Below are 27,951 nucleotides of genomic sequence, written 5' to 3' on the forward strand. Positions count from 1 at the left end.
GAGGCTGCATATGAAGGGGACAGAGGCTGCATATGAAGGGGACAGAGGCTGGATATGATGGGCACAGGCTGCATATGATGGCCACAGAGGCTGGATATGATTGGCACAGGCTGCATATGATGGCCACAGAGGCTAGATATGATGAAGACAGAGGCTGCATATGATGGGCACAGTGACTGCATTTTGTGGGCACAGCTGCTCCTTTTCATGTACAAAAAACAAAATCATAAAAACTTTGAAGTAGAAAAGAAGGGAGAAGCTCCAGGTAGTTACTTGTCTACTGCCACCAGCTGCTCAATTGAGGACTTGCAACTAGCAGTGCTTGTGTAAGGAGTTCCCGCACAGCCTTCCGTCTACCACCAGGTGGCGCCAGTTGTGTCTGCAGCACGTCTACTAGGACCAGATACATGACGTGGAGGCGGACAGCGGAAGAGCAGTGCTCTCTGGGAAATGTAGTCCCCGGCCGGCATGTGTTAGATTTGAAGCTCTGGACAGTCAGGTGAGGTGGATAGCGGGTTGGGGGTGTTTCTGCTTTCTATTGATTCGTCGCTTCCTCTCAGTACTGGACTGTTTCCTCATTACCATATCCCGGGAGTACAGTGCAGAGTGACCCTGGAACCTTCACCCGGGTCCTCTACGATTTGCTGCACGTGCTCGGCCGCCAAATACACTCGTAGCAACCAATCAGAACCAGCCTTGTGCTGGTGTGACCGCCTGTTGGTTGCTATGGGTTACTGCACAAAACAATCAGCAGCAGGATAAAGCTGGGACGGTCATGTGACCCCCTTCTTCCTCCAGCAGAGATATGGGGGGGATTTGTTTTCTATACAAAACCTATTATGTATTTTATTTGTGATTTTCTATGTGAACCTACCTAGTGGTGAAATGTTCAGAGATTGGTAAAGTAATGATAACAGAACTTTGTTACTATCTTGGATAGAGCCGGGAATGGTTCACGCTTAACCACTTCAGGCCCGGAAGGTTTTACCCCCCCCCAATGACCAGGCCATTTTTTTGCGATACAGCACTGCGTTACTTTAACTGACGATTGCGCGGTCGTGCGACGTTGTACCCAAATAAAATTGACGTCCTTTTTTTCCCCCACAAGTAGAGCTTTCTATTGGTGGTATTTGATCACCTCTGCGTTTTTTTTTTTTTTTTTGTGTGCTATAAACAAAACAAGACCAACAATTTTGTAAAAAATAATATTTTTTACTTTCTGCTATAAAACATCTAATAAAAAAAATGTAAAAAAATCTAATTTCTTCATAAATTTCGGCCACATATTCTGCTACATATTTTTGTTAAAAAATCCCAATAAGCGTATATTGATTGGTGTGCGCAAAAGTTACAGCGTCTACAACTCTGTGGGATAGATTTATGGAATTTGTATTTATTTTTTAACCACTTCAGCCCCGGAAGGATTTACCCCCTTCCTGACCAGAGCACTTTTTACAATTCGGCACTGCGTCGCTTTAACTGCTAATTGCGCGGTCATGCAATGCTGTACCCAAACGAAATTTGCGTCCTTTTCTTCCCACAAATAGAGCTTTCTTTTGATGGTATTTGATCACCTCTGCCGTTTTTATTTTTTGCGCTATAAACGGAAAAAGACTGAAATTTTGAAAAAAAATGATATTTTCTACTTTTTGTTATAAAAAAAATCCAATAAACTAAATTTTAGTCATACATTTAGGCCAAAATGTATTCGGCCACATGTCTTTGGTAAAAAAAATGTCAATAAGCGTATATTTATTGGTGTGCGCAAAAGTTATAGCGTCTACAAACTAGGGTACATTTTCTGGAATTTACACAGCTTTTAGTTTATGACTGCCTATGTCATTTCTTGAGGTGCTAAAATGGCAGGGCAGTACAAACCCCCCCCAAATGACCCCATTTTGGAAAGTAGACACCCCAAGGAAATTGCTGAGAGGCATGTTGAGCCCATTGAATATTTATTTTTTTTGTCCCAAGTGATTGAATAATGACAAAAAAAAAAAAAAAAAAAAAAAATTTACAAAAAGTTGTCACTAAATGATATATTGCTCACATAGGCCATGGGCATATGTGGAATTGCACCCCAAAATACATTCAGCTGCTTCTCCTGAGTATGGGGATACCACATGTGTGGCACTTTTTGGGAGCCTAGCCGCGTACGGGGCCCCGAAAACCCAGCACCACCTTCAGGATTTCTAAGGGCATACATTTTTGATTTCACTCCTCACTACCTATCACAGTTTTGAAGGCCATAAAATGCCAAGATGGCACAACCCCCCCCCAAATGACCCCATTTTGGAAAGTAGACACCCCAAGCTATTTGCTGAGAGGCATGGTGAGTATTTTGCAGCTCTCATTTGTTTTTGAAAATGAAGAAAGACCAGAAAAAAAATTTTTTTTTTTTCTTTTTTCAATTTTCAAAACCTTGTGACAAAAAGTGAGGTCTGCAAAATACTCACTATACCTCTCAGCAAATAGCTTGGGGTGTCTACTTTCCAAAATTGGGTAATTTGGGGGGGTTTTGTGCCACCTGGGCTTTCCATGGCCTCCGAAACTGTGATAGGCAGTGAAGAGTGAAATCAAAAATTTACGGCCTTAGAAAGCCTGAAGGCGGTGCTTGGTTTTCGGGGTCCCGTACGCGGCTAGGCTCCCAAAAAGTCCCACACATGTGGTATCCCCGTACTCAGGAGAAGCAACAGAATTTATTTTGGGGTGTAATTTCACAAATCCCCATGGCATGTTTGAGCAATATAACATTTAGTGACAACTTTGTGCAAAAAAAAAAAAAAAAATTTGTCTCTTTCCCGCAACTTGTGTCACAATATAAAATATTCCATGGACTCGACATGCCTCTCAGCAAATAGCTTGGGGTGTCTACTTTCCAAAATGGGGTCATTTGGGGGGGTTTGAACTGTCCTGGCATTTTATGCACAACATTTAGAAGCTTATGTCACACATCACCCACTCTTCTAACCACTTGAAGACAAAGCCCTTTCTGACACTTTTTGATTACATGAAAAAATTATTTTTTTTTGCAAGAAAATTACTTTGAACCCCCAAACATTATATATTATTTTAAAGCAAATGCCCTACAGATTAAAATGGTGGGTGTTTCATTTTTTTTTTTCACACAGTAATTGCGCAGCGATTTTTCAAACGCATTTTTTGTGGAAAAAACACACTTTTTTAAATTTTAATGCACTAAAACACACTATATTGCCCAAATGTTTGATGAAATAAAAAAGATGATCTTAGGCCGAGTACATGGATACCAAACATGACATGCTTTACAATTGCGCACAAACGTGCAGTGGCAACAAAATTAATACATTTTTAAAAGCCTTTAAAAGCCTTTACAGGTTACCACTTTAGATTTACAGAGGAGGTCTACTGCTAAAATTACTGCCCTCGATCTGACCTTCGCGGTGATACCTCACATGCATGGTGCAATTGCTGTTTACATTTGACGCCAGACCGACGCTTGCGTTCGCCTTAGCGCGAGAGCAGGGGGGACAGGGGTGCTTTTTTTTTTTTTTTTCTTTATTATTTTTTTGCTTTTTTATCTTATTTTTAAACTGTTCCTTTCATATTTTTTTTAAATCATTTTTATTGTTATCTCAGGGAATGTAAATATCCCCTATGATAGCAATAGGTAGTGACAGGTACTCTTTTTTGAAAAAATTGGGGTCTATTAGACCCTAGATTTCTCCTCTGCCCTCAAAGCATCTGACCACACCAAGATCGATGTGATAAAATGCTTTCCCAATTTCCCAATGGCGCTGTTTACATCCGGCGAAATCTAAGTCCTAAAATGCTCGTAGCTTCCGGTTTCTTAGGCCATAGAGATGTTTGGAGCCACTCTGGTCTCTGATCAGCTCTATGGTCAGCTGGCTGAATCACCGGCTGCATTCTCAGGTTCCCTGTTGAGACAGGAGAGCCAGAGAAAAACACGGAAGACGGTGGGGGGGGGGGGGGGCATTCCCTCCCACTGCTTGTAAAAGCAGTCTAGAGGCTAATTAGCCACTAGGATTGCTTTTACATGAAAGCCGACCGCTGGCTGAAAAGAATGATACCAAGATGATACCTAAACCTGCAGGCATCATTCTGGTATAACCACTCAAAGTCGTGAATGGCGTACCTGAAGACAAAAAAATGGTTAACAATAAAGCACAGTAAACGGTAAAGTATAAAAAATTGCATACCTGAAAAGCAAACATGATAAAACATAATAACAATAAAACATTGCAGAATAGAATACAGTAAAAAAGAGCAGAACACCAGAGAGAGAATAGAGAGAGAGAGAACAATAAAACGACAACTATTTTTTTTTTATTTTTGTTTGTGTTTTTTTTTTTTTTTTACACTTTTTTTTTGTAACTGTAACTTTTATAACTGTAACCGGTTCCAGGTTCGGGTCTCTCAAAATGCGATGGCATCTTGGGAGACCCTGTGAAAGTGTGCCTAGTCTGTGCAATGCTGTACCCTACGCTAATACTCAACTAGTGAATGGTAGCGTTCAAAACATTCACCAATGCAAAGACCAGGATTATCAGGACAGGAGGGACAATAATAGCGGGTGTCACGTCTATATACGCGCTTGCTGCAGACACAACATCTTTTTTGGGGGGGTTCGTTGGGTAGGGGTACTCGGGAGGACATATAAATGCCTCTCATGCAGCCGACTGCATTTGGTTGGGGATGTGAATGGGGGAAATACGGGCTCTGCAGAAGTGGTGGGTTCCCAATTAGGATTGGCGAATGCAGCAGGAAGGGCACTATGGGCACGACGGGCCTGTTTGTCTTTTTGGTGGCAGCGGGACACTACTTGTGCTTGCCACCTCACCAGCTTGAACTGCACTTATGGGACTCGCCACGTCACCAAGTGTTACTGCAGTGCTGGTTTGACTACGACCGGGGTGTACTAGGCCGCTGGTGCTTGCCAGTTCACCAAAACGCTACAAAAAAAAGTGACAGTGATCGATCGATACTGCACTTGGGTGGGCTGGGCTGGGCCGGGCGGAGGGGCAAAACACAGGTGCTAGCAGGTATCTGGGCTGATCCCACTAACACTGCGTTTTTGGGAACCCTAAACTGCTGGGGACGCTAGTATAGATCTGATCGGATCAGATATTGATCCGATCAGATACTATACCACTAAGGGAGGCGTATGCTGCATGCGTGGGTGTTAGTGGTACTGGCGCTAATCTGACGTTGCTTGGGGCTGGTGCTTGCCAGTTCACCAAAATGCTACCAAAAAAACTGTTAGCGATCGCAGGGATCAGGCCTGACTCTGCGAACGCTGCAGTTATGCGTTTAGTGTTTTGTAAGTGACAGTGATCGATCGATACTGCACTTGGGTGGGCTGGGCGGAGGGGCAAAACGCAGGTGCTAGCAGGTATCTGGGCTGATCCCGCTAACACTGCGTTTTTGGGAACCCTAAACTGCTGGGGACGCTAGTATAGATCTGATCGGATCAGATATTGATGTGTTCAGATACTATACCACTAAGGGAGGTGTACGGTGCGTGTACGGTGCGTGCGTGGGTGTTCGCGGTACTGGCGCTAATCTGACGCTGCCTGGGGCGACGCATATCACCGCCGGGCGATCAGGGGGCTAAACCTTTATTCGGTAATAAACGGCGGGTGCCCTGACACTAAAAAAAATAAACGAACTAACCAGCGTCACCCGTAACAGTTATACGGTGATCAGTGGTGAAAGGGTTAACTAGGGGGCAATCAAGGGGTTAAAACATTTATTAGGTAGTATGTGGGGGTCCCTGTCGCTATAAAACGCTGACAGCGAACCTAAATATTTACGTTCCTAACTAGCGTCACCAGCGACACTAATACAGCGATCAGAAAAATGATCGCTTAGCGACACTGGTGACAGGGGGTGATCAAGGGGTTAAAACTTTATTAGGGGGGGTTAGGGGGTACCCTAGACCTACAGGGGGCTAATACTAACTGTCCTACCACTGCTAACTGTCACAAACTGACACTATGCAGTAATCAGGAAAAAAACAAAACAAAACAAAAAAACCTGCTTGGTGTCAGTTTGTGACAGGGGGGGGGGGTGATTGGGGGGGGGTCGGGGGGCGATCGGGGGGGGGATCGGGGGTGTTTAGTGTGCCTGGCATGTTCTACTGTGTTGTGTGTGTGTGTTGTGCACTTACATGTCTTCTCTCCTCGGTGCTGGAACGGAAACTGGCCAGCCGAGGAGAGATGACATCACATCCTCTGCCTCTGTGTACTATACAGAGGCAGGGGATGTTTCTCATTGGCTGGGAGCGATCGCGAGGGGGGGGCCACGATCGGATGGTCTCCCCCTCGTCTCTCAACTCTCCCAGCCAAACGCCGACCGCCGATGGCACCGGGGGGGGGGTCCGATGGGACCCCCCGCCCGCGGGAAGGCAATCACGTACCAGGTACGTGATTTTGCCTGCCCGTGCCGCTCTGCTCACGTATATATGCGTGAGGCGGTCGGCAAGTGGTTAATAGTAATGGCGGCGATCAGCAACTTATAGCGGGACTGTGACATTGTGGTGGACATTGGGACACTAACTGACACGACCAGTGACACGAATACAGTGACCCTTGCTAAAGAAAATATGAACTGTCACTGTACTAATGACACTGGCTGGGAAGGGGTTCACATCAGGGGCGATCAAAGGGTTAACTGTGTTCCTAGCCGGTGTTTTACTAAACTGGGAGATGTGATTTTTTTAGGGGAAGGCATAGATCTGTGTTCCTGATTTGCAGGAACACAGGATCAACGCCTTCCCCGCTGACAGAACAGCAATCTGCCTTGTTTACATAAGCAGACTGCCGTTCTGCCTGTGTAACGATGGTAGGGTGCTGGCCGACATCAAGTCCACAGTACCCGCAGATCAGCTCCTGCTGTGCATAATCACAACATGAGTAGGCCAGCGGTGCTATGCCCCCAACCCGGAAGTGCTGGATGACGTACTAGGTATGTGATCCAGCGCAGGACAGCTGCCACCGTATATACCAAAGTGATACGGCTGGCTAGCGGTTAAAGTGATAGTAAAGGTGTTTTTTGTATTTATACCTACAGGTAAGTCTATAATAAAGCTTACCTGTAGGTACAGTAAATATCTCCTAAACGTGTACAATTTAGGAGTTATATTCCCTTAACCACTTCAATACAGGGTATTTTCACCCCCTTCCTGCCCAGACCAATTTTCAGCTTTCAGCGCTGTCACACTTTGAATGACAATTGCGCGGTCATACAACACTGTACCCAGATGAAATTTTGATCATCCCCCCCCCCCACAAATAGAGCTTCCTTTTGGTGGTATTTGATCACCTCTGCAGTCTTTATTTTTTGTGCTATAAACAAAAAAAGAGCGACAATTTTGAAAAAAAACAATATTTTTTACTTTTTGCTATAATAAATATCCCATTAAAAAAAAACAAAAACACATTTTTTCCTCAGTTAAGGCCGATATGTATTCTACATATTTTTGGTAAAAAAAAATCGCAATAAGCGTATAATGATTGGTTTGCGCAAAAGTTATAGCGTCTACAAAATAGGGGATAAATTTATGGCATTTTTATTATTTATTTATTTTTATTTTTTTTACTAGTAATGGCGGTGATCTGCGGACACTTTTGACACTATTTTGGGACCATTCACATTTATACAGCGATCAGTGCTATAAAAATGCACTGATTACTGTGTAAATGTGACTGGCAGGGAAGGGGTTAACAGTAGGGGGTGATCGAGGGGTTAATTATGTTCCTAGGGAATGATTCTAACTGTAGGGGGATGGGACTCACAAGGGGAGGAGACCGATCGGTGTTCCTCTGAACTGGGAACACACCATCGGTCTCCTCTCTGACAGGACGTGGGTCCTGCTGTGTTCAAGGGCAATCGAGGGTGCCCGGCGGACAACTTGCTGCCGCCGGGCACGCGCATCAGGTGCCCAGTGACGCGACGGGCGCGCGCACACCCCCCTAGAGGTTCAGGAAGAAAAGACGTCATGTGATGGCGGCCCGGAGGGACAAAGGGTTCCTGCCACCGTCATATGACTATACACGGTAGAGAAGTGGTTAAAGGGTCTGGGTAAAAAAATATATATAAAAGTCAGCTGCTACAAATACTGTAGCTGCTGACTTTTAATACAAGGACACTTACCTGTCCAGGGGTCCAGTGATGTCAGCACTCCGAGCCAATTCTTCAATCAGCTTTGGGTGCAGCTATTTTCATTAGGAGAAACCAGCAGTAAAGCCGGTTTCCTACTGCGCATGTGCGAGTCGTGCTGCGTTTTCTGAATAGCCCTGCCATCTTCTGGGACCTGTGTGTGTCCCAGAAAGTAGCGGAGGAGAGGACGGACATACTCGGAGATCACAGCGATCTCACAGCGAGTGTGTACCTGTCAAAACCACGTACTCGCTCCCCCCCCCCAAAAAAAAGTGCCAAATGTAGCAGTGGAGGGTGCGAACAAGCGGAGCTTCCAAAAGGGTGGAGCTCCATTTTAGGAAGTGGCAGTGATGTCACTGGCGCATGCGCACTGCGCTCTCAATTGATTGGCGTGGAGAGCTGTGCTGCGGCCGTGACACCTGAGCGGCTCGGTCAATCAGATGGCCACAGCCTGTGAACCCAGAAGACTGGGTAAAGATGGAAGCCCTGTCAGCGGTGACAGTGTGCCACTGGAGGGATTTGTTTTCAGGTGAGTCTTTCATAACGTGCTAGTATGCGATGCATACTAGCACATTATGGCTTTACCTTGCAGGGAGGTTTTCTTAGTCTTTTTGCAGTTTACTTTCACATAGATGAAATCAGCATTTTTTTTTTCTAGAAAATGTTATACTTTTTGAAAGCAGAGGCCCTGGAGAATATAATGGTGATTGTTGCAATTTTGTATGTCACATCTATTTATCAAACTCCAATTTTCAGGAAAATATACGCTTAAAGCGGATCTACACTGCATCTCAGCACCATAAACCAAAATCATTATTTAAAGGATAAGTTCACCTTTAGGAACATGTTACATCATGTTCCACCCGTTTGAAGGTGTATGTAACATGTTCCCGATCCTGCAGACACTACTGGATCCCCCCTCCCCCCATTCTTTCTGCCTCCCTGTGGCAGCAGTACGGACAGAAGTTTACCATACTAGCTGTCACTTTTTGAAATCAGCGTGGCCGTGCGGGGCTCCGCTCACACGTCCGTGTCATTCACACAGCTCTGTGAGTGAATGAACTACAAGCCTTTAAATCCTTTGCAGATGTCGGCTTGTAGTTCTCAATGTAATTCTTCCCGTCAGATTGTATCTGCTTGTCTGTACGGGATGTATGGGCACACAGGTACTGACAGATCTCTAGGAGACTTGTATGGCACCAGTGGTCTACTGATCACTGGTGCAGTGCTACAGGCTCCAAAAAAGAAAATTATCTGCAAAAAAATGTGCATTTATGATTTTTTTTCTAAAAAGTGAATTTTAACCACTTGCTGACCGCCTCACGACGATATACGTCGGCAGAATGGCACGGGCAGGCAGAATCACGTACCTGTACGTGATCTGCCTCCCGCGGGCGGGGGGTCCGATCGGACATCTCTATGGCCTAAGAAACCGGAAGCTATGAGCATTTCATGACTTAGATTTCGCCGGATGTAAACAGCGACATTGGGAAATTGGGAAAGCATTTTATCACACCGATCTTGGTGTGGTCAGATGCTTTGAGGGCAGAGGAGAGATCTAGGGTCTAATAGACCCCAATTTCTTCAAAAAAGAGTACCTGCCACTAGCTATTGCTATCATAGGGGATATTTACATTCCCTGAGATAACAATAAAAATGATTAAAAAAATGAAAGGAACAGTTTAAAAATAAGATAAAAAAGCAAAAAAATAATAAAGAAAAAAAAAAAAGCACCCCTGTCCCCCCCTGCTCTCGCGCTAAGGCGAACGCAAGCGTCGGTCTGGTGTAAAATGTAAACCGCAATTGCACCATGCATGTGAGGTATCACCGCGAACGTCAGATCAAGGGCAGTAATTTTAGAAGTAGACTTCCTCTGTAAATCTAAAGTGGTAACCTGTAAAGGCTTTTAAAGGCTTTTAAAAATGTATTTATTTTGTTGCCACTGCACGTTTGTGCGCAATTTTAAAGCATGTCATGTTTGGTATCCATGTACTCGGCCTAAGATCATCTTTTTTATTTCATCAAACATTTGGGCAATATAGTGTGTTTTAGTGCATTAAAATTTAAAAGTGTGTTTTTCCCCCAAAAAATGCGTTTGAAAAATCGCTGCGCAAATACTGTGTGAAAAAAAAAAATGAAACACCCACCATTTTAATCTGTAGGGCATTTGCTTTAAAAACATATATAATGTTTGGGGGTTCAAAGTAATTTTCTTGCAAAAAAAAATAATTTTTTCATGTAAACAAAGTGTCAGAAATGGCTTTGTCTTCAAGTGGTTAGAAGAGTGGGTGATGTGTGACATAAGCTTCTAAATGTTGTGCATAAAATGCCAAGACAGTTCAAAACCCCCCCAAATGACCCCATTTTGGAAAGTAGACACCCCAAGCTACCGTATTTAACACGCACCCCAAGTTTAGGAGGGAATTTTAAGGAAAAAAAACTTTTAGGAGGGAAGTTTAAGGGAAAAAAACTTACATTTAAATGCCCATCATTGCAGCCTTGCCCCAGTGCAGCCTTGCCCCAGTGCAGCCTTGTCAGTGCAGCCTTGTCAGTGCAGCCTTGTCAGTGCAGCCTTGTCAGTGCAGCCTTCCCCAGTGTCCATTGCAGCCTTATCCCAGTGCAGCCTTGCCCCAGTGCAGCCTTGCAGCTCGCAGTTTGAAAATGGCGCCGCTCCCCTGTGATCCCCTGCGATCCTGAGCTTCAAAATCGCTGACCGCGATTTGAAAATGGCACCGCCGGCGCCGAAATACACAGAGCCGGTCCTCGGCTCTTCTCGGCGGCTCTCGTTCCCTTTTGGCTCCACTCGTAGTCCCGCCCGGGATGGGCATGACTGTGAGCGGAGCTATCCGAACCTAGCCGAGTACACTCGGCTAGGTTCGGGCGGCGCTCGAGTGAAGCCGAAAGTGGCCGAGAAGAGCCGAGGACCGGCTCTGTGTATTTCGGCGCCTGCGGCGGCATTTTCAAATCGCGGTCGGCGATTTTGAAGCTCAGGATCGCAGGGGATCGGCGTATAACACGCACCCGCGATTTTCACCTGATTTTAAGGGGAAAAAAGTACGTGTTATACGCCGATAAATACAGTATTTGCTGAGAGGCATGTCGAGTCCATGAAATATTTTATATTGTGACACAAGTTGCGGGAAAGAGACAATTTTTTTTTTTTGCACAGTTGTCACTAAATGATATACTGCTCAAACATGCCATGGGAATATGTAAAATTACACCCCAAAATACATTCTGTCGCTTCTGCTGAGTACGGGGATACCACATGTGTGAGACTTCTTGGGAGCCTAGCCGCGTACGGGACCCCAAAAACCAAGCACCGCCTTCAGGCTTTCTAAGGGCATAAATTTTTGATTTCACTCTTCACTGCCTATCACAGTTTCGGAGGCCATGGAATGCCCAGGTGGCACAAAACCCCCCAAATGACCCCATTTTGGAAAATAGACACCCAAAGCTATTTGATGAGAGGTATAGTGAGTATTTTGAAGACCTCACTTTTTGTCACAAACTTTTGAAAATTGAAAAAAGAAAAAAAAAAAAAATTTTTCTTGTCTTTCTTCATTTTCAAAAACAAATGAGAGCTGCAAAATACTCACCATGCCTCTCAGCAAATAGCTTGGGGTGTCTACTTTCCAAAATGGGGTCATTTTGGGGGGTTTTGTGCTGTCTTGGCATTTTATGGCCTTCGAAAATGTGATAGATAGTGAGGAGTGAAATCAAAAATTTACGCCCTTAGAAATCCTGAAGGCGGTGATTGGATTTCGGGGCCCCGTATGAAGCTAGGCTCCCAAAAAGTGCCACACATGTGGTATCCCCATACTCAGGAGAAGCAGCAGAATGTATTTTGGGGTGTAATTCCACATATGCCCATGGCATGTTTGAGCAATATATCATTTAGTGACAACTTTGTGCGAAAAAAAAAAAAAAAGTCACTTTCCCGCAACTTGTGTCACAATATAAAATATTCCATGGACTCACCATGCCTCTCAGCAAATAGCTTGGGGTGTCTACTTTCCAAAATGGGGTCATTTGGGGGGGGGGGGGGGTTGTGCCATCTGGGCATTTTATGGCCTTCAAAACTGTGATAGTTAGTGAGGAGTGAAATTAAAAATTTACGCCCTTAGAAATCCTGAAGGCGGTGATTGGTTTTTGGGGCCCCGTACGCGGCTAGGCTCCCAAAAAGTCCCACACATGTGTTATCCCTGTACTCAGGATGAGCAGCTGAATGTATTTTGGGGTGCAATTCCACATATACCCATGGCCTGTGTGAGCAATATATCATTTAGTGACAACTTTTTGTAATTTTTTTTTTTTTTTTGTCATTATTCAGTCACTTGGGACAAAAACAATTAATATTCAATGGGCTCAACATGCCTCTCAGCAATTTCCTTGGGGTGTCTACTTTCCAAAATGGGGTCATTTGGGGGGGTTTTGTACTGCCCTGCCATTTTAGCACCTCAAGAAATGACATAGGCAGTCAAACTAAAAGCTGTGTAAATTCCAGAAAATGTACCCTAGCTTGTAGACGCTATAACTTTTGTGCAAACCAATATATATACGCTTATTGACATTTTTTTTTACCAAAGACATGTGGCCGAATACATTTTGGCCTAAATGTATGACTAAAATTGAGTTTATTGGATTTTTTTTATAACAAAAAGTAGAAAATATCATTTTTTTTTCAAAATTTTCAGTCTTTTTCCGTTTATAGCGCAAAAAATAAAAACCGCAGAGGTGATCAAATACCATCAAAAGAAAGCTCTATTTGTGGGAAGAAAAGGACGCAAATTTTGTTTGGGTACAGCATTGCATGACCGCGCAATTAGCAGTTAAAGCGACGCAGTGCCAAATTGTAAAAAGTGCTCTGGTCAGGAAGGGGGTAAATCCTTCCGGGGCTGAAGTGGTTAAGTAATTTTTAATATTCAAAATAAACTTACCCACTCTTCATGTCTCCATGCTTTATTTTGCTAAGAGATCACTTTGAAAAGCACGCCCCTAGCATTTCTTGCAGTGGCCATCTTAAGTAAGGGCAGACGATTCATGTAGCATTTACTTCCTGTAATCCATCTGCCCTTAGCTCAGTCATGCAGACAGGAGGGTGTGGTTAGCTGAGAAAACCCCTCCTTCCCTCCTGAAGACTGCCATCGTTTGCCTAAGCCTGGAAACTGGAAAGCAACTGAAGAATTGTAAATAAAAAAAGTTTAAAACAAGTAATTGTAATATAATTTCCTATCTATCTATTTATTAATGCTGGCGGCATAAAGATTAAAAATGTTGATTGAGAGACTGAAGTTCCGCTTTAAATGCATTTTAGTGCACACAATAGAATACCCAATGTTTTGGCAAAATATAAAAGACGAACCATTCCAACAGGGAGAGGTGATGGGTTGTACCCCAGTGAACTGGGATGTATAATTTACCGGAGTTGACCATATGATGTAGTGCCAAGTAAATTACAAACATGTCAAGATTTAAAATTTTGGCCACTTGTGAAATGGCGACAAACTACAGTACCTAAAAATCTCCATAGCTTACACTTATAAAAAGCCTTTACAGGTTACCAGTGTAGAGTTTTTGGTTCTAAAGCCTAAAGGTTTTTTTTTTTCATCTTAATGCATTCTATACATTAAGGTAAAAAACCTTCTGTGCTGCAGGAGCTCCCCCTTATACTTACCTGAGCCCGATCCAGCGCTGTGCATGAGAGCAGTGACTCTCTCCCCTCTCTCTCTTCACAGGTTAGACTGATAGCAGCAGGAGCCATTGGCTCCCACTGCTGTCAATCAAATCTTGAGGGAGCGGGAGGCAGAGCCTGGGTTGCTCTGCCCTTGTCAATAAACAGTGACAGGGCTGCTCTGGAGCGAGCCCATAGGAAGCCACTTTCTATGGAGGCAATCACAGAAGAGGAGGATTGGAGCTGCTCTGTGCTATTCCATTGCACAGAGTAGGTAAGTAAAACATGTTTGTTTTAAAACAACAAAGCTTTAATATCACGTTAAATGTGAGCCTTGTTGCTAGATTTATTACTCTCACTCTGACGTTCGTGGCAACACCTCACATGTGTGGTGGCGGTGCGGTCACTGTTTACGTATGCATGCAGGACCTATGTGCGCATTCATGTTTGCATGTGAGCACGGGGGGGGGTTGGGGGTTGTTGCACTTTAAATTTATATATTTTTTTATGTTATTATTTATTTTATTCAAATACATTTTTCCACATTGTTTTTTTTTTTCAACGTTATTACTATCACAAGGGATAAACAGTATTGATGGCATGGGCAGTTACAGGTACTCTTTATTGAGAGATGTTTGGGTCTATTAGATCCTTGATTTCTCCACTGCCCTTCCAAGGTAGCCAATCAAACTGAAATCTGTTTGACTGGTTGCCTGTCTACACGAACACCCATTGTTGGCTGCAGACTTTGATACAGGGATCATGGGAGTTTTCCAGTCAGGCTTCGGGAGGTACGTAAATGGCCTATAACTATAGCTAAGATATTATCCAACTTTGGTCAAAGCAGCACAGCTTGTTTTTATGTACAGTCCCTCTTATGCCTGGTACACATGGTAAGGTTTTTTTTTCCATCAACCCAGCGGGTTGAACCCATCTGTGTCCCATAGAGGAGTTCTTCCTTTCATTTCCTGATCTATGGACACAACAGGAAGGAAATCTCACCAAACTGGGGAAACCCCCACTTAGACAGCTGTTCCCACTTAGACAGCTGTTCCCTCCTTTCTTGGTGATTTCTGCACCCCTCGTTTCTTGAGGTAGTGGGTTATCTTTCCCTACGGAGATGACGTGGTTATCTTTCCCTACGGAGATGACGTGGTTATCTTTCCCTACGGAGATGACGTGGTTATCTTTCCCTACGGAGATGACGTGGTTATCTTTCCCTACGGAGATGACGTTGTTATCTTTCCCTACGGAGATGACGTTGTTATCTTTCCCTACGGAGATGACGTTGTTATCTTTCCCTACGGAGATGACGTTGTTATCTTTCCCTACGGAGATGACGTTGTTATCTTTCCCTACGGAGATGACGTTGTTATCTTTCCCTACGGAGATGACGTTGTTATCTTTCCCTACGGAGATGACGTTGTTATCTTTCCCTACGGAGATGACGTTGTTATCTTTCCCTACGGAGATGACGTTGTTATCTTTCCCTACGGAGATGACGTTGTTATCTTTCCCTACGGAGATGACGTTGTTATCTTTCCCTACGGAGATGACGTTGTTATCTTTCCCTACGGAGATGACGTTGTTATCTTTCCCTACGGAGATGACGTTGTTATCTTTCCCTACGGAGATGACGTTGTTATCTTTCCCTACGGAGATGACGTTGTTATCTTTCCCTACGGAGATGGCGTGGTATCTTTCCCTACGGAGGTGGCGTGGTATCTTTCCCTACGGAGGTGACGTGGTATCTTTCCCTATGGGGGTGGCATATCTTTCCCTACAGAGGTAGCGTGGTATATCTTTCCCTACGGAGGTGGCGTGGTATCTTTCCCTACGGAGGTGGCGTGGTATCTTTCCCTACGGAGGTGGCGTGGTATCTTTCCCTACGGAGGTGGCGTGGTATCTTTCCCTACGGAGGTGGCGTGGTATCTTTCCCTACGGAGGTGGCGTGGTATCTTTCCCTACGGAGGTGGCGTGGTATCTTTCCCTACGGAGGTGGCGTGGTATCTTTCCCTACGGAGGTGGCGTGGTATCTTTCCCTACGGAGGTGGCGTGGTATCTTTCCCTACGGAGGTGGCGTGGTATCTTTCCCTACGGAGGTGGCGTGGTATCTTTCCCTACGGAGGTGGCGTGGTATCTTTCCCTACGGAGGTGGCGTGGTATCTTTCCCTACGGAGGTGGCGTGGTATCTTTCCCTACGGAGGTGGCGTGGTATCTTTCCCTACGGAGGTGGCGTGGTATCTTTCCCTACGGAGGTGGCGTGGTATCTTTCCCTACGGAGGTGGCGTGGTATCTTTCCCTACGGAGGTGGCGTGGTATCTTTCCCTACGGAGGTGGCGTGGTATCTTTCCCTACGGAGGTGGCGTGGTATCTTTCCCTATGGAGGTGGCAGGGTATCTAGCTGTACAAAAGTGGTGGGTATATTGCCTGCAGCTTATACTGTAATTAGAGCTTTGCTTTCATTCCTGCCCACGCTAGAGCTGTTGCAGTGTTTGTGCTTTATTTTGATATCTTTCATACTCTAGTGTTCATGAGCGATGGATGGCAGTGATGATGACGATGTTCCACAGCTCTCTGCCCACACTTTAGCGGCTTTGCAGGAGTTTTATGCTGAACAGGAGCAGCAGGAATCTACAAAGTCTGGACCTGACTATGACCATTTCTCAGTTGGGGCAGTCAAAGAAGACTGGGTAAGAGAAGTCCTTTGTTATCTGTCTTTACAGGATAATATGATTTATATATGACTGGAATCGTCTGTTGACTTGGAGATCTCTTATTACATGGCGACCTGTAGTGTAAGAAGAGTTTTTTTTCATTTTGCCTCGTGGCCCGTTCAGTGTCTTCCTTCTGCATTAGACACTAAAGCAAAATGTCCATCCCTGTGTTGACCTCCATGTCCATATCTGCAAGTGGGCTGGTGGGAGGGAGGCCTCTGGAGGATTAGAATACAACCTGGTTTTATAAATTGGACTGCAGATTTAAAGCTGAACTCTGGGTTAAATTTTTATCAATTCTGTAAAAGTCAGATCCCAACTTTAACAATTATTGTCCTCTTTTTGCAATTAAATTGTTAGTAAACTGCAAAAAAAAGAAGGAACCGTTAGTTTCAGTATACATTGCATACTAGGACATGACATTATGACAGACTTACATGAAAACAAAGCCCTCTAGCGGCACGCTGTCACAGCTGAAGACGCTTCCATCTTCACCCGGTCTTTCTTTTGGGTTTACGGGCTTCGGCGGTATGAATGGCGATGACGTCGCTGTTTACGGCACGGCTCTGAAGGAATGGCACAGTGATGTCACCGGCTGCATCTAAAGTAAATATCTCATAAACAGCGCAAGTTTAGGAGATATTTACTGTACCTATAGGTAAGCCTTATTATAGGTAAAAATCATACACGGGAGTTTACTCCCACTTTAAAGCAGCAACCACTGATCAGTCCTTTATTACAATGTTTCTCAACTCCAGTCCTCACGTACCCCCAACAGGTCATGTTTTCAGGCTTTCCATTATTTTGCACAGGTAATTTGATCACTTTCACTGCCTTAATACCCACAGCCATTTCATCTGAGGGAAATCCTGAAAACATGACCTGTTGGGGGTACTTGAGGACTGGAGTTGAGAAACATTGCTTTATTGGATGCAGTATTTCTAGAGATCACTGTTCTTTATATACTTTAAGCAAGAGAAGTGGCTACTGTGCAGACTTATTCCCCTGGCCATGTAACTTCCCCATTGTAGCTTCTTTCTAATGGTGGTCACCACTCGCTACAGTAGGGGGACCCGGGCATCTCGGACTCCCAGTCTGTCCCATCCAATCTCACTGCCTAATTTGACTGACAGGCCAGAGGGCACCTGGTCTGTCCAGACCATGATGACATAACATCATGATTGACAAGCCAGGAAAGTCCTGGTCTCATGCCTATCCACACCTGTTTAATGCTGCTGGACCTAATGTGAGGCTCTTCACACTGGAACATGTTAATAATAAGTTAATATTTATTATTGAATTCCAGGTATGGTATTTTTACAATGTTATGCTGATCCAGCCTGGACCAATGTAAGTATGTATGTGCCACACCTGTGGGATCCCCCTGAAGACTGGAAATCACGGTAGTATGTACTAGTAGTACAATGATTGCCACTAGATTCTGAGTCCTGTGCCAAGTGGATGTCCTTCTGCATTGTGAACACTTGGCACAGATGCCATTCAGGGAACTCTTTGTATTTTTTCAATAAATGCAAAGCAATCTCTGGATGAAGAGTAGAGGCAGGGCAGTGACATCACTATCTCCACCTCGTCCAATCAGAACACTTTGCATTCATTGAGAAAACGCAGTGTTCTGTGAATGCCGAGTGGGCGACCTCCGGTGTTCAGTGTACAGCAGGGCAGCCAATCGTCATAGGACCTAGAAGCTAGCAGCAATCCCTGTAGTATTGGTGCCTACTACAGTGACTTCCAACTTCCATGGGGATTGGCCAGGTATGGTCCATATATAATAAGAAATAATTACAGCGCTTACAAAATTAAACAAATTATAAATTGATCCGAAAGTGTATGATAATGCCAATAAAGTACCAAGTATCGTCCAAATAAAGTGCTCTTGTGCTCCAATCTTCATAAAAGTGCTGAAGTGCTCAAAACTTCACTCTGATGTGACACACACCTCTTGTATCTCTACTCACCAGAAATCATGGACTCTCAGCTTTTCAGTCTGGGAGTCAAACAGGCTTTAATCTGGTGGTGGGCAATAGATGACACAGTCCAATAGGGATCTCCCCCAACATGATTCACTAGGACTCAGGATGTTCACCAAAATCAGAACAAGAAAGGGGACCAACAGTGAAGTATTATAGAACCTGGATGATTTATTGCGCATAAAAATTGTACTTATAAGACACAGGTAAAATCGGGCATGAAGAAAGCAAGTGATTTGATCTGGGAACGCCGCAACCAGCGTGTGTTCCACCGCAACTGGAAGTGACGTCGTTCCAGGTCCGGACCGGAAATTACGTCAATGCATTTCGCCCTCCAACAGGGCGTCATCGAGGGTGAAGACTGAGCTTTTATATCCAAGGGGAGCGGCCTCCCTCATAGAGAACCGATAAAATTGAGATGGCGATAATTACATAGGTATACCCAAAAGGGGCGGCTCTAACCACAAGCACCAAATACAATTAGAGCAACGGCCATTATGTTGGAAATATGTTATAAGGGGAGCCTACAATGTCACTTCACACATTTAAAATACATACTAATTTTTATTTAACCACTTCCAGCCCAAGGACTTCATATGATGTCCTTGACTTTCAGTGGGAATATCTGAATGATGCCTGCAGCTACAGGCATCATTCAGATATCCTCTTTTTCAGCTGGCAATTCTGTGCACCGTAAGAATAATCATAGCGGCAGTTAAGCCGCTAGATCGTTCCCACAGGTGACTGGAAGGCACATCTCCCCCCAATCCCACCGCCCACCGGGGCTTCTCTGGGCTCTCCTGTGCCATCGGGGACCCGGAGAAAGAATCGGCCGCCACCAGATGATGATCATAGAGATTTCTGGTGATGACGTTATGACATCACGTCCGGGCCGCACTTGTAAACAAAGCTGCGATCCCGGCTGGAAAGCATGGGATCGTGAATTATTACTTTTTTTGATCTTATGCTTTCCAGCCTGGAGAAGAGATGTGGGGTCTTATTGACCCCGCATCTTTCCATAAAGAGGACCTGTCACACACCATTCCTATTACAAGGGATGTTTACATTCCTTGTAATAGGAATAAAAGTGATAACAAAAAATTTTTTTAAAGAGAAAGTGTAAAAATAAAAAAAATAAAATAAGCAATAAAAAAAAAAAAATTTTAAGCGCCCCTATCCCCGGTAGCTCGCGCACAGAAGTGAATGCACACGTAAGTACCGCCCACATATGTAAACGCCGTTCAAACCACACATGTGAGGTATCGTCGCATGCGTTAGGGTCCTTTCACACTGGGGCGGTTTGCAGGCGCTATTGCGCTAATAATAGCGCCTGCAAACCGACCCGAAAGTGCCGCTACTTTCATTCCAGTGTGAAAGCCCCGAGGGCTTTCACACTGGAGCGATGCGCTGGCAGGATGGTAAAAAAAGTCCTGCTAGCAGCATCTTCGGAGCGGTGAAGGAGCGGAGTGTATACCGCTCCTTCACCGCTCCTGCCCATTGAAATCAATGGGCCGGCAAAGCGCCTCTGCAGTGGTTTTTAACCATTTTTCGGCTGCTAGCGGGGGGGAAAAACTGCCCCGCTAGCGGCCGCATACCGACGGTAAAGCGCCGCTTACAATAGCGGCGCTTTGACGCCGACGCCCGCCCGCCCCAGTGTGAAAGGGCTCTTAGAGAGCAATAATTCTAGCACTAGACTTCCTCTGTAACTCTAAACCGGTAACCTGTAAAAAAAGCTTCGCCTATGGAGTTTAAGTTCCAAAATTTGGTGCCATTCCATGAGTGTGCGCTATTTTAAAACATAACATGTTGGGTATCTATTTACTCAGCGTAACTTCGTCTTTCACATTATACAAAAAAAGTGTGCTAACTTTACTGTTTTGTTATTTTTAAATTCATTAAACTTTTTTTTTCCCCCAAAAAAAAGCGTTTGAAAAATTGTTGCAAATACCGTGAAACATAAAAAGTTGCAACAACTGCAATTTTATTCCCTAGGGTTTCTGCTAAAAAACATATAAAATGTTTGGGGGTTCGGAGTAATTTTCTAGCAAAAAAAAATATGATTTTTTTACATGTAGGAGAGGACTGCCACAATAGGCCCGATATGGAAGTGGTTAAAAACTTCACAAAAAATCTAATTTAATAGAAAAAAATGAAATGAAAAAAATAAAAATAAATGTAAAATGAAAATAATAAAAAAATAAAATTAAAAATGAAAATAAAATAATAATAAAAGTAAAATTAAATAAAATTAAGATAGAAATAAAAATGAAAAATAAAAACAAAAATGAAAATAATTTTTTAAAAAAAGCTCAACAATAAAAACTTGACTAATTAGAAAGAAAACAATTTAAATCTAGCCCAATATTCAATCCTAGAGGACTCAGTCCCTAAACTTTGGATCCACTGCGTTTCATTCTGGGAGATGGCCCTTTTTAGATTATCTCCCCTCCAGTGGGCTTCCACTCTGTCTATTTCACAAAAAGCACTTATCGGAAGCGTGTTGAAAGCCAATTGAAGGGTGTTAGCAGCTTGTTTAAAGTGATGGGTTTATCATTAAAAAGTAAATGTAATCTTCCCACACTGGAGCTCAGCGTGGTTTTGAAGGATACGTTTACCTTTGTGAACATGTTATACCCTCAGTCATCCCCCCCCCCCCATGTAACAGCGAACTGGGAATCTTCTCCCTGCACCCTCTGTTACTATCCAAAAAGAGCAGGGCTCCTCCTACACGGCTGCGTCTTTCATTCACAGAGTTCTGTGAACAAATAAAGTACAAGTCCCCACAGCCTTTGCAGCTGACAGCTTGTAATTCTCAATGAACTACCAGGGCTCTGATGAGTGCTCTAGGTAGTTTATTGATCTTTCACTGCTCTTAGACAGGCTAAAGATAGTATGCACAAGCCTTACAGTGATGAAAATAAAATGTACATTAGGCCCTTCATAGAAGCTGTGCATCACTGAAGTTGTTTCTTTCATTTTCTTAACAGCAGTTAAGTCAGTTTTGGTATGACAATGAAACTGCCCTGTGTCTGGCCAAGGAAGCATTGGAAGCCTCTGGGGAAAATGGAAGGTATGACATTTCCTACAAGTTAAAGCGCTTGTTACCACAACACTTCATATTCCGTATATGTGGCTGCTATACCATGTACTTGTATGAGAAAGTATCCTGTTCTCTCTGTATTGCTTCTTTTATGTGAATCCCTGGTGTTCCTGCCAGTCCCTCTGCTTTCCTATTAAAAACTGACCACACTAAGCAGGAGAGCAAGTGTAGTTAGTTCTCTAGCTGTGCTGGGACCTCAGTATGCTCTCCTCCAATGATCAGACTTGTACTGACACGCCCCCTCTGTACAGCCATTCACTGGGAAGATTAGTGTACTGTTGCTTCACCTCCCCCCAGCTCTTATGCAGCTGATAACAGAGGGATCACTTATACCAAAGGGAAAAAGGGTATTTATAATGGTTTTTTTTTTAAATATTTATACACAAATGTTTTGCCTTTCATTTCTATTTTAAACTGAATGGATTGGTTTACAAGGTGATCATTTACAATCACTTTAAGGTGTTGGAAAATATTATTTATAATGCTATTAAAAAGATTTTTTATTATTCTCACTAGTTACTGTATTACTGGAAATAGAACTCCAGCCCAACCAAATCCACATTCATCTGCAGGTAAAACTGTTGCAATTTGTGCAAGCCTTTCCTGCGGTATACACACCTCTGCCATACTGTATAACAAGAGAGTTCAATTTAGTGTTTCCTTGTTCAAATTCCTGCTCATTGGACAGAGCTTATGATTCTGGTTCTTTGTCCAATCATTAGGCTGGAGAAAGGTGGCTTATAAAGATTTATTGGTAAACAAGAAAAACATTTGTCACCTGCTACATTGTAATCTTATTTGCAGCTAATGTGCTTGGCATATACAGGTACATCTCATAAAATTAGAATATCATCAAAAAGTTTAATTTATTTCAGTAATTCAATTGAAAAGTGAAACTCATTTTATATGGATGTGTTACACACAGAGTGATATACTTCAAGCATTTCTTTCTTTTAATTTTGATGATTATGGCTTACAACTAGTGAAAACCCACAATTCAGTATCTCAGAAACTTAGAATATTACATAAGACCGATTAAAAAAAAAAGGATTTTTAATACAGAAATGTTGGCTTATTGAAAAGTATGTCCATGTACAGTATAGTATGCACTCAATACTTGGTCGGGGCTCCTTTCGCATGAATTACTACATCAATGCGGTGTGGTATGGAGATGATCAGCCTGTGGCACTGCTGAGGTCTTATGGAAGCCCAGGTTGCTTTGCTAGTGGCTTTCAGCTCCTCTGCATTGTTGGGTCTGGTGTCTCATCTTCCTCTTGACAATATCCCACAGATTCTCTATGGAGTTTTTTCATTTTCCAAATAAAATGCAAAATTTTCCAAAGTCCATGATGATTTGGGGAGCCATGTCATCTGCTGGTGTTGGTCCACTGTGTTTTATCAAGTCCAAGTCCAAATTTAGCGCAGGAAATTCTAAAGCACTTTATGCTTTCTTCTGCTGACCAGCCTAACCGCTAGCCGACCAGCCGCCGCAGTTATACTGCGGCAGGTTGGCACGGCTGCGCAAATTTCTGTAGCTGTATGTCACTCCTTTAAGACGTCACAGCAGGTGTGCGCGCACCGCCACGTGTCCCCAGAGCTGGTACGCGTGCCCGGTGGGCTTGTGAGCGAGAACCGGGATCTGTGTGTGTAAACACATAAATCCCGGTTCTCTCAGGGGAGAGGAGAGAGACTGTGTATTCATACTAAGTATGAACACCGATCTCTCTCCTCCCCTAGTCAGTCCCATCCCCCCTATAGTTAGAACACACCTAGGGAACACAGTTAACCCCTTGATCGCCCCTAGTGTTAAACCCTTCCCTGCCAGTGACATACAGTAATCAGTGGCTATTTTTAGCTCCGATCGCTGTATAAATGTCAATGGTCCCAAAATAGTGTCAAGTGTCCGATCTGTCCGTCGCAATGTCGCAGTCCTGATAAAAATCGCAGATCGCCGCCATTAGTAGTTAAAAAAAATAATAATAACATAAATTTATCCCCTATTTTGTAGACGCTATAACTTTTGCGCAAACCAATCAATCAATCAATATACACTTACTGCGATTTTTTTTTTTTTTTTTTTTTTTTACCAAAAATATGTAGAAGAATATATATCGGCCAAAACTGATGAAGAATTTTTTTTTCATTTATTAATTTTTTTGGGGATATTTATTATAGCAAAAAGTACAAAATATTGTGTTTTTTTTCAAAATTGTAGGTCTTTATTTGTTTATAGTGCAAAAAATAAAAATCGCAGAGGTGATCAAATGCCACCAAAAGAAAGCTCTATTTGTGGGGGAAAAAGCACATAAATTTTGTTTGAGTAAAATGTTGCATGAGCACACAATTGTCAGTTAAAGTGACGCAGTGCCGCATCGCAAAAAATGGCCTGGTCAGGAAAGGGGCAAATCCTTCCGGGGCTGAAGTCGTTAATGGAGATGCTGATTTCATTTTCCAGCAGGACTTGGCACCTGCCCGCACTGCCAAAAGTACCAATACCTGGTTTATTGATCATGGGATCATAGTGCTTAATTGGCCAGCAAACTCACCTAACCTAGACCCCATAGAGAATCTGTGGGATATTGTCAAGAGGAAGATGAGAGACACCAGACCCAAGAATGCAGAGGAGCTGAAGGCTGCTATCAAAGCAACCTGGGCTTCCATAACACCTCATCAGTGCCACAGGCTGATCACCTCCCTTTTTTTTTTTTTATTGGTCTTATGTAATAATCTAATTTTCTGAGATACTGAATTTTGGGTTTTCACTAGCTGTAAGCTATTCTCAAAATTAAAAGAAAGAAATGCTTGAACTATATCACTCTGTGTGTAACACATCTATATAAAATATATGAGTTTCACTTTTTGAATTGAATTACTGAAATAAATGAACTTTTTGATGATATTCAAATTTTATGAGATGCACCTGTATATATTTAGCTGTTTGCTTTAAGTTTTAGGCCTCATGCACACTGAACGTTTTTACAGCTGCTTTTTTTCTGCAGCCAGTAAACTCCCCAGCATGTTATCCTATGTGTCCATGCACACATAGGCTTTTATCACCTTTTTTTTGGCAGGGATGTTTTCTGGCTGGAAGAAACCCCAGAACTAGGGGATTTTAAGAGGAGTTTTTCAGCTGTAAAAACACTCTAATGCCGTGTACACACGGGTGGACTTTTCGGCATCAAAGGTCCAACGGTCTTTCCAACGGACTTTCGACGGACTTTTAACGGACTTTCGAACGAACGGACTTGCCTACACACGATCACACCAAAGTCCGACGGATTCCTACGTGATGACGTACGACCGGACTAAAATAAGGAAGTTGATAGCCAATAGCTGCCCTAGTGTCGGTTTCCGTCCGTCGGACTAGCATACAGACGAGCGGATTTTTCAACCGGACTCGAGTCCGTCGGAAAGATTTAAAACATGTTCCAAATCTAAAGTCCGTCTGATTTTCGACTGAAAAAGTCCGCTGCAGGTCCGATGAAGCCCACACACGGTCGGATTGTCCGACAGATTTGTCCAGTCGGACCAGTCCGGTCGAAAAGTCCGCCCGTGTGTACACGGCATTGATAAAAGCTGAAAAGTGCAGCTATTTGGCTTTTATCAGCGTTTATGAGCCATAAGCTTTTGTAGGAGTATAGTTTTACAAAAAACGCAACAGCAAAAAAATGCAGAAAAACGCTACTTCAAAAACGCTGCAAAACTCACTCTACAGCTACAGCTTTCTACAGATAACACTACTGGCTTTTTAGAACGTCCAGTGTGTATAAAGGCCTTAGTTTAAAGAGGAGGTCCGCTGAAAAAAAAATATTAAAAGCCAGCAGCTACAAATACTGCAGCTGCTGACTTTTAATATATGGACACTTACCTGTCCAGGGAGCCCGCGATGTCGGCAGCCGAAGCCGATCCGTCTATCAGCTCTCGGCTGCTGCCCCTGCCATCCTCGGTAGGGGAATAAGGAAGTGAAGCCGTGCGGCTTCATTTCCTGGTTCCCTACTGCACATGCGCAAGTCGTGCTGCTCGTCCTCTCTGGTCCCTGCTGTGTTCTGTGTCTCACAGAATACAGCGGTGGAGGACCGTGTAGGCGCCGGAAGTGGCATAGATCACCGCAAGCGCCGCAGGGATCTATGCCAGGAAGTGGGAGCAAATACCTGTATTAGACAGATATCTGCTCCCTCCTCCCCCCTGAAAGGTGCCAAATGTGACACCGGAGGGGGGGGGGAGAATCCAAAAAGTGGAAGTTCCATTTTTGGGTGGAACTCCACTTTAAATAGGTGATACAGACCTTCATAATCAAATCCCCAATGAAGGAACTGATAATCATTTTTTTATTAGATCCTTTCCTAAGTTCTTCTATTGCAGTATGGGGGGGGGGGGGGGGGCATCAGAATCATGATTTGTTTCTTTTTTCAGTTCTGGTGCCTGTTGTCATTTCTCTGCTCTAAAGGTTTATTCCCTGTTGGATTTAACTAAATGTTGTATTAGCTGTCTAGTTCCATTCCTTGATCATAGTTCTTCAGTGACTGCTGCCGATGTGTTCCATTTATCTTTCCAGGATAGCCTGTGTCAGTGCTCCCAGCATTTACCAGAAACTTAAAGGACTGGCTGGAGATGACACATCCATCTGTTTGCTGGAATATGATAGAAGGTTCTCAGTCTATGGTGATGATTTCATCTTCTATGACTACAATAATCCATTGGACCTACCAGACAGGCTGCAGCCACATAGCTGTGATATAGTATTAGCAGATCCACCATACCTATCTGAAGAGTGCCTAACTAAGACTGCTGAGACTATCCGGTACCTGACTAAGGGCAAGATCTTACTGTGCACAGGTATGATGTAATCCAGAGAATTCTGTCATTGTGTCACTTTTCGGTTTGTAGTGTGTAGGGATCTCATGACAACTTGCAAAATGCTCAAGTTTTGACTGGTCACATAGATTTGGCTCTAATGACAGGGACCTTGATCCACCTCTTCTCTGGTATCAAGCAAACTATGAACCCCGGAATGATCAGGACTTATTTTTTCAGGGTTGATTTAAAGCTACAAGTAGATCAGTACAGTAGACTTGTGTTCACTGATCCCCCTGTTCGTATCCTGCACGTAAAAGTTGCCAATGAGATAGGGAACAAGATGTGATGCCAGCCTCATCACTGCAGGGAAATAAGAGGGGGGTTTGGACTGCATGCTGATATTTGTAGAAGTAATCATGTGCTGGTAGGTTAAATGGCTTCTGTCTAAATTGGCCCTAGTATATGAATGTGAGTTAGGGACCTTAGATTGTAAGCTCCTTGAGGGTAGGGACCGATGTGAATGTACAATGTACATGTAAAGCGATGCGTAAATTGACGGCGCTTTATAAGTACCTTTAAATAATAATGTGGTCATGTAGCCAAAGAGGTTACTTCCACTGACAGTACAGAAGCTTCCTAAAGTGTATGTTACCACACCATTAAATATTCCTGATATGTTTCTGAGGTAACATGTACTTGTAGTAAAGTATCTTGTTCTGTTTATATTTCTTCCTTGGTGTGAAGTACCTGGTGATTCTGCCAGTCACTCTGCTTTCCCATTTCAAACTGACCATGCTAGGCATGAGAGCACATCATTCCAAGCATGGTCAGTTTTCTGGTTGTGCTGGGAGAGTCCTTCAATGGTCAGACCTGTGCTGACACGCTCCCCCCCCCCCCCCCCCCCGTACAGCCAATCACTGGGAAGATCGGTATACTGATATTTCTCTTCTTGCTTACACACCCCTACAGTCTCCATCCCCACCTCTCCAAGCCCCTTATGCAGCTGAGAACAGAGGTTATGTCATCACTTACAAAAATAAATACATTTAGTGACTGTGTAGGAAAGAAGGAATTTCTGTGTCATATAACATTTGTTGTAGGCATAATTACTGCACTAATTTGGCCCATACTATTGTTACCCTTTTGTGTTTCAGGTGCTGTGATGGAGGATTTAGTGACAAAAATACTTGGCTTAAAGGTGTGTAAATTTATCCCAAGGCACACACGGTCACTAGCCAATGAGTTCAGATGTTATTCCAACTATGAGACTGGACTGGACTCCTAGTCAGCCTGGCTCTATAAAACCAGCAACAGCCTGAGGCCTAGACAGCGCTGACACCCACCTGATGTTTTCATGAACTGTCTGTGGTCCTCACAGCTAATCTACATGTTTAGTTTCCTTCAACCAAATGATTTAAGCAGTTAGTCACACACCAGGGGTGGCTGGATTACAGGTTCACAGGTTGTTATTACGTTACAGATTTAAAAAAAATAAAATATGTTCCTATGAATTTA

The 27,951-nt window shown here is 43.6% G+C and overlaps 1 protein-coding gene across 1 annotated transcript; it reads left to right on the forward strand.

The window, feature by feature from the left end:
• The first annotated feature begins 368 nt into the window (after window positions 1–368).
• Window positions 369–27,951, forward strand: EEF1AKMT1 (EEF1A lysine methyltransferase 1). The gene is made up of 5 exons (XM_073613454.1): window positions 369–499; window positions 16,363–16,527; window positions 21,527–21,609; window positions 26,195–26,475; window positions 27,591–27,951. The coding sequence occupies exons 2-5, from the start codon at window positions 16,375–16,377 to the stop codon at window positions 27,719–27,721; spliced, it is 648 nt and encodes a 215-aa protein (XP_073469555.1). The 5' UTR covers window positions 369–499; window positions 16,363–16,374; the 3' UTR covers window positions 27,722–27,951.

This window comes from Aquarana catesbeiana, linkage group LG02, assembly GCF_042186555.1.
Source record: "Aquarana catesbeiana isolate 2022-GZ linkage group LG02, ASM4218655v1, whole genome shotgun sequence".
In the NCBI taxonomy this organism is placed as follows: Eukaryota; Metazoa; Chordata; class Amphibia; order Anura; family Ranidae; genus Aquarana; species Aquarana catesbeiana.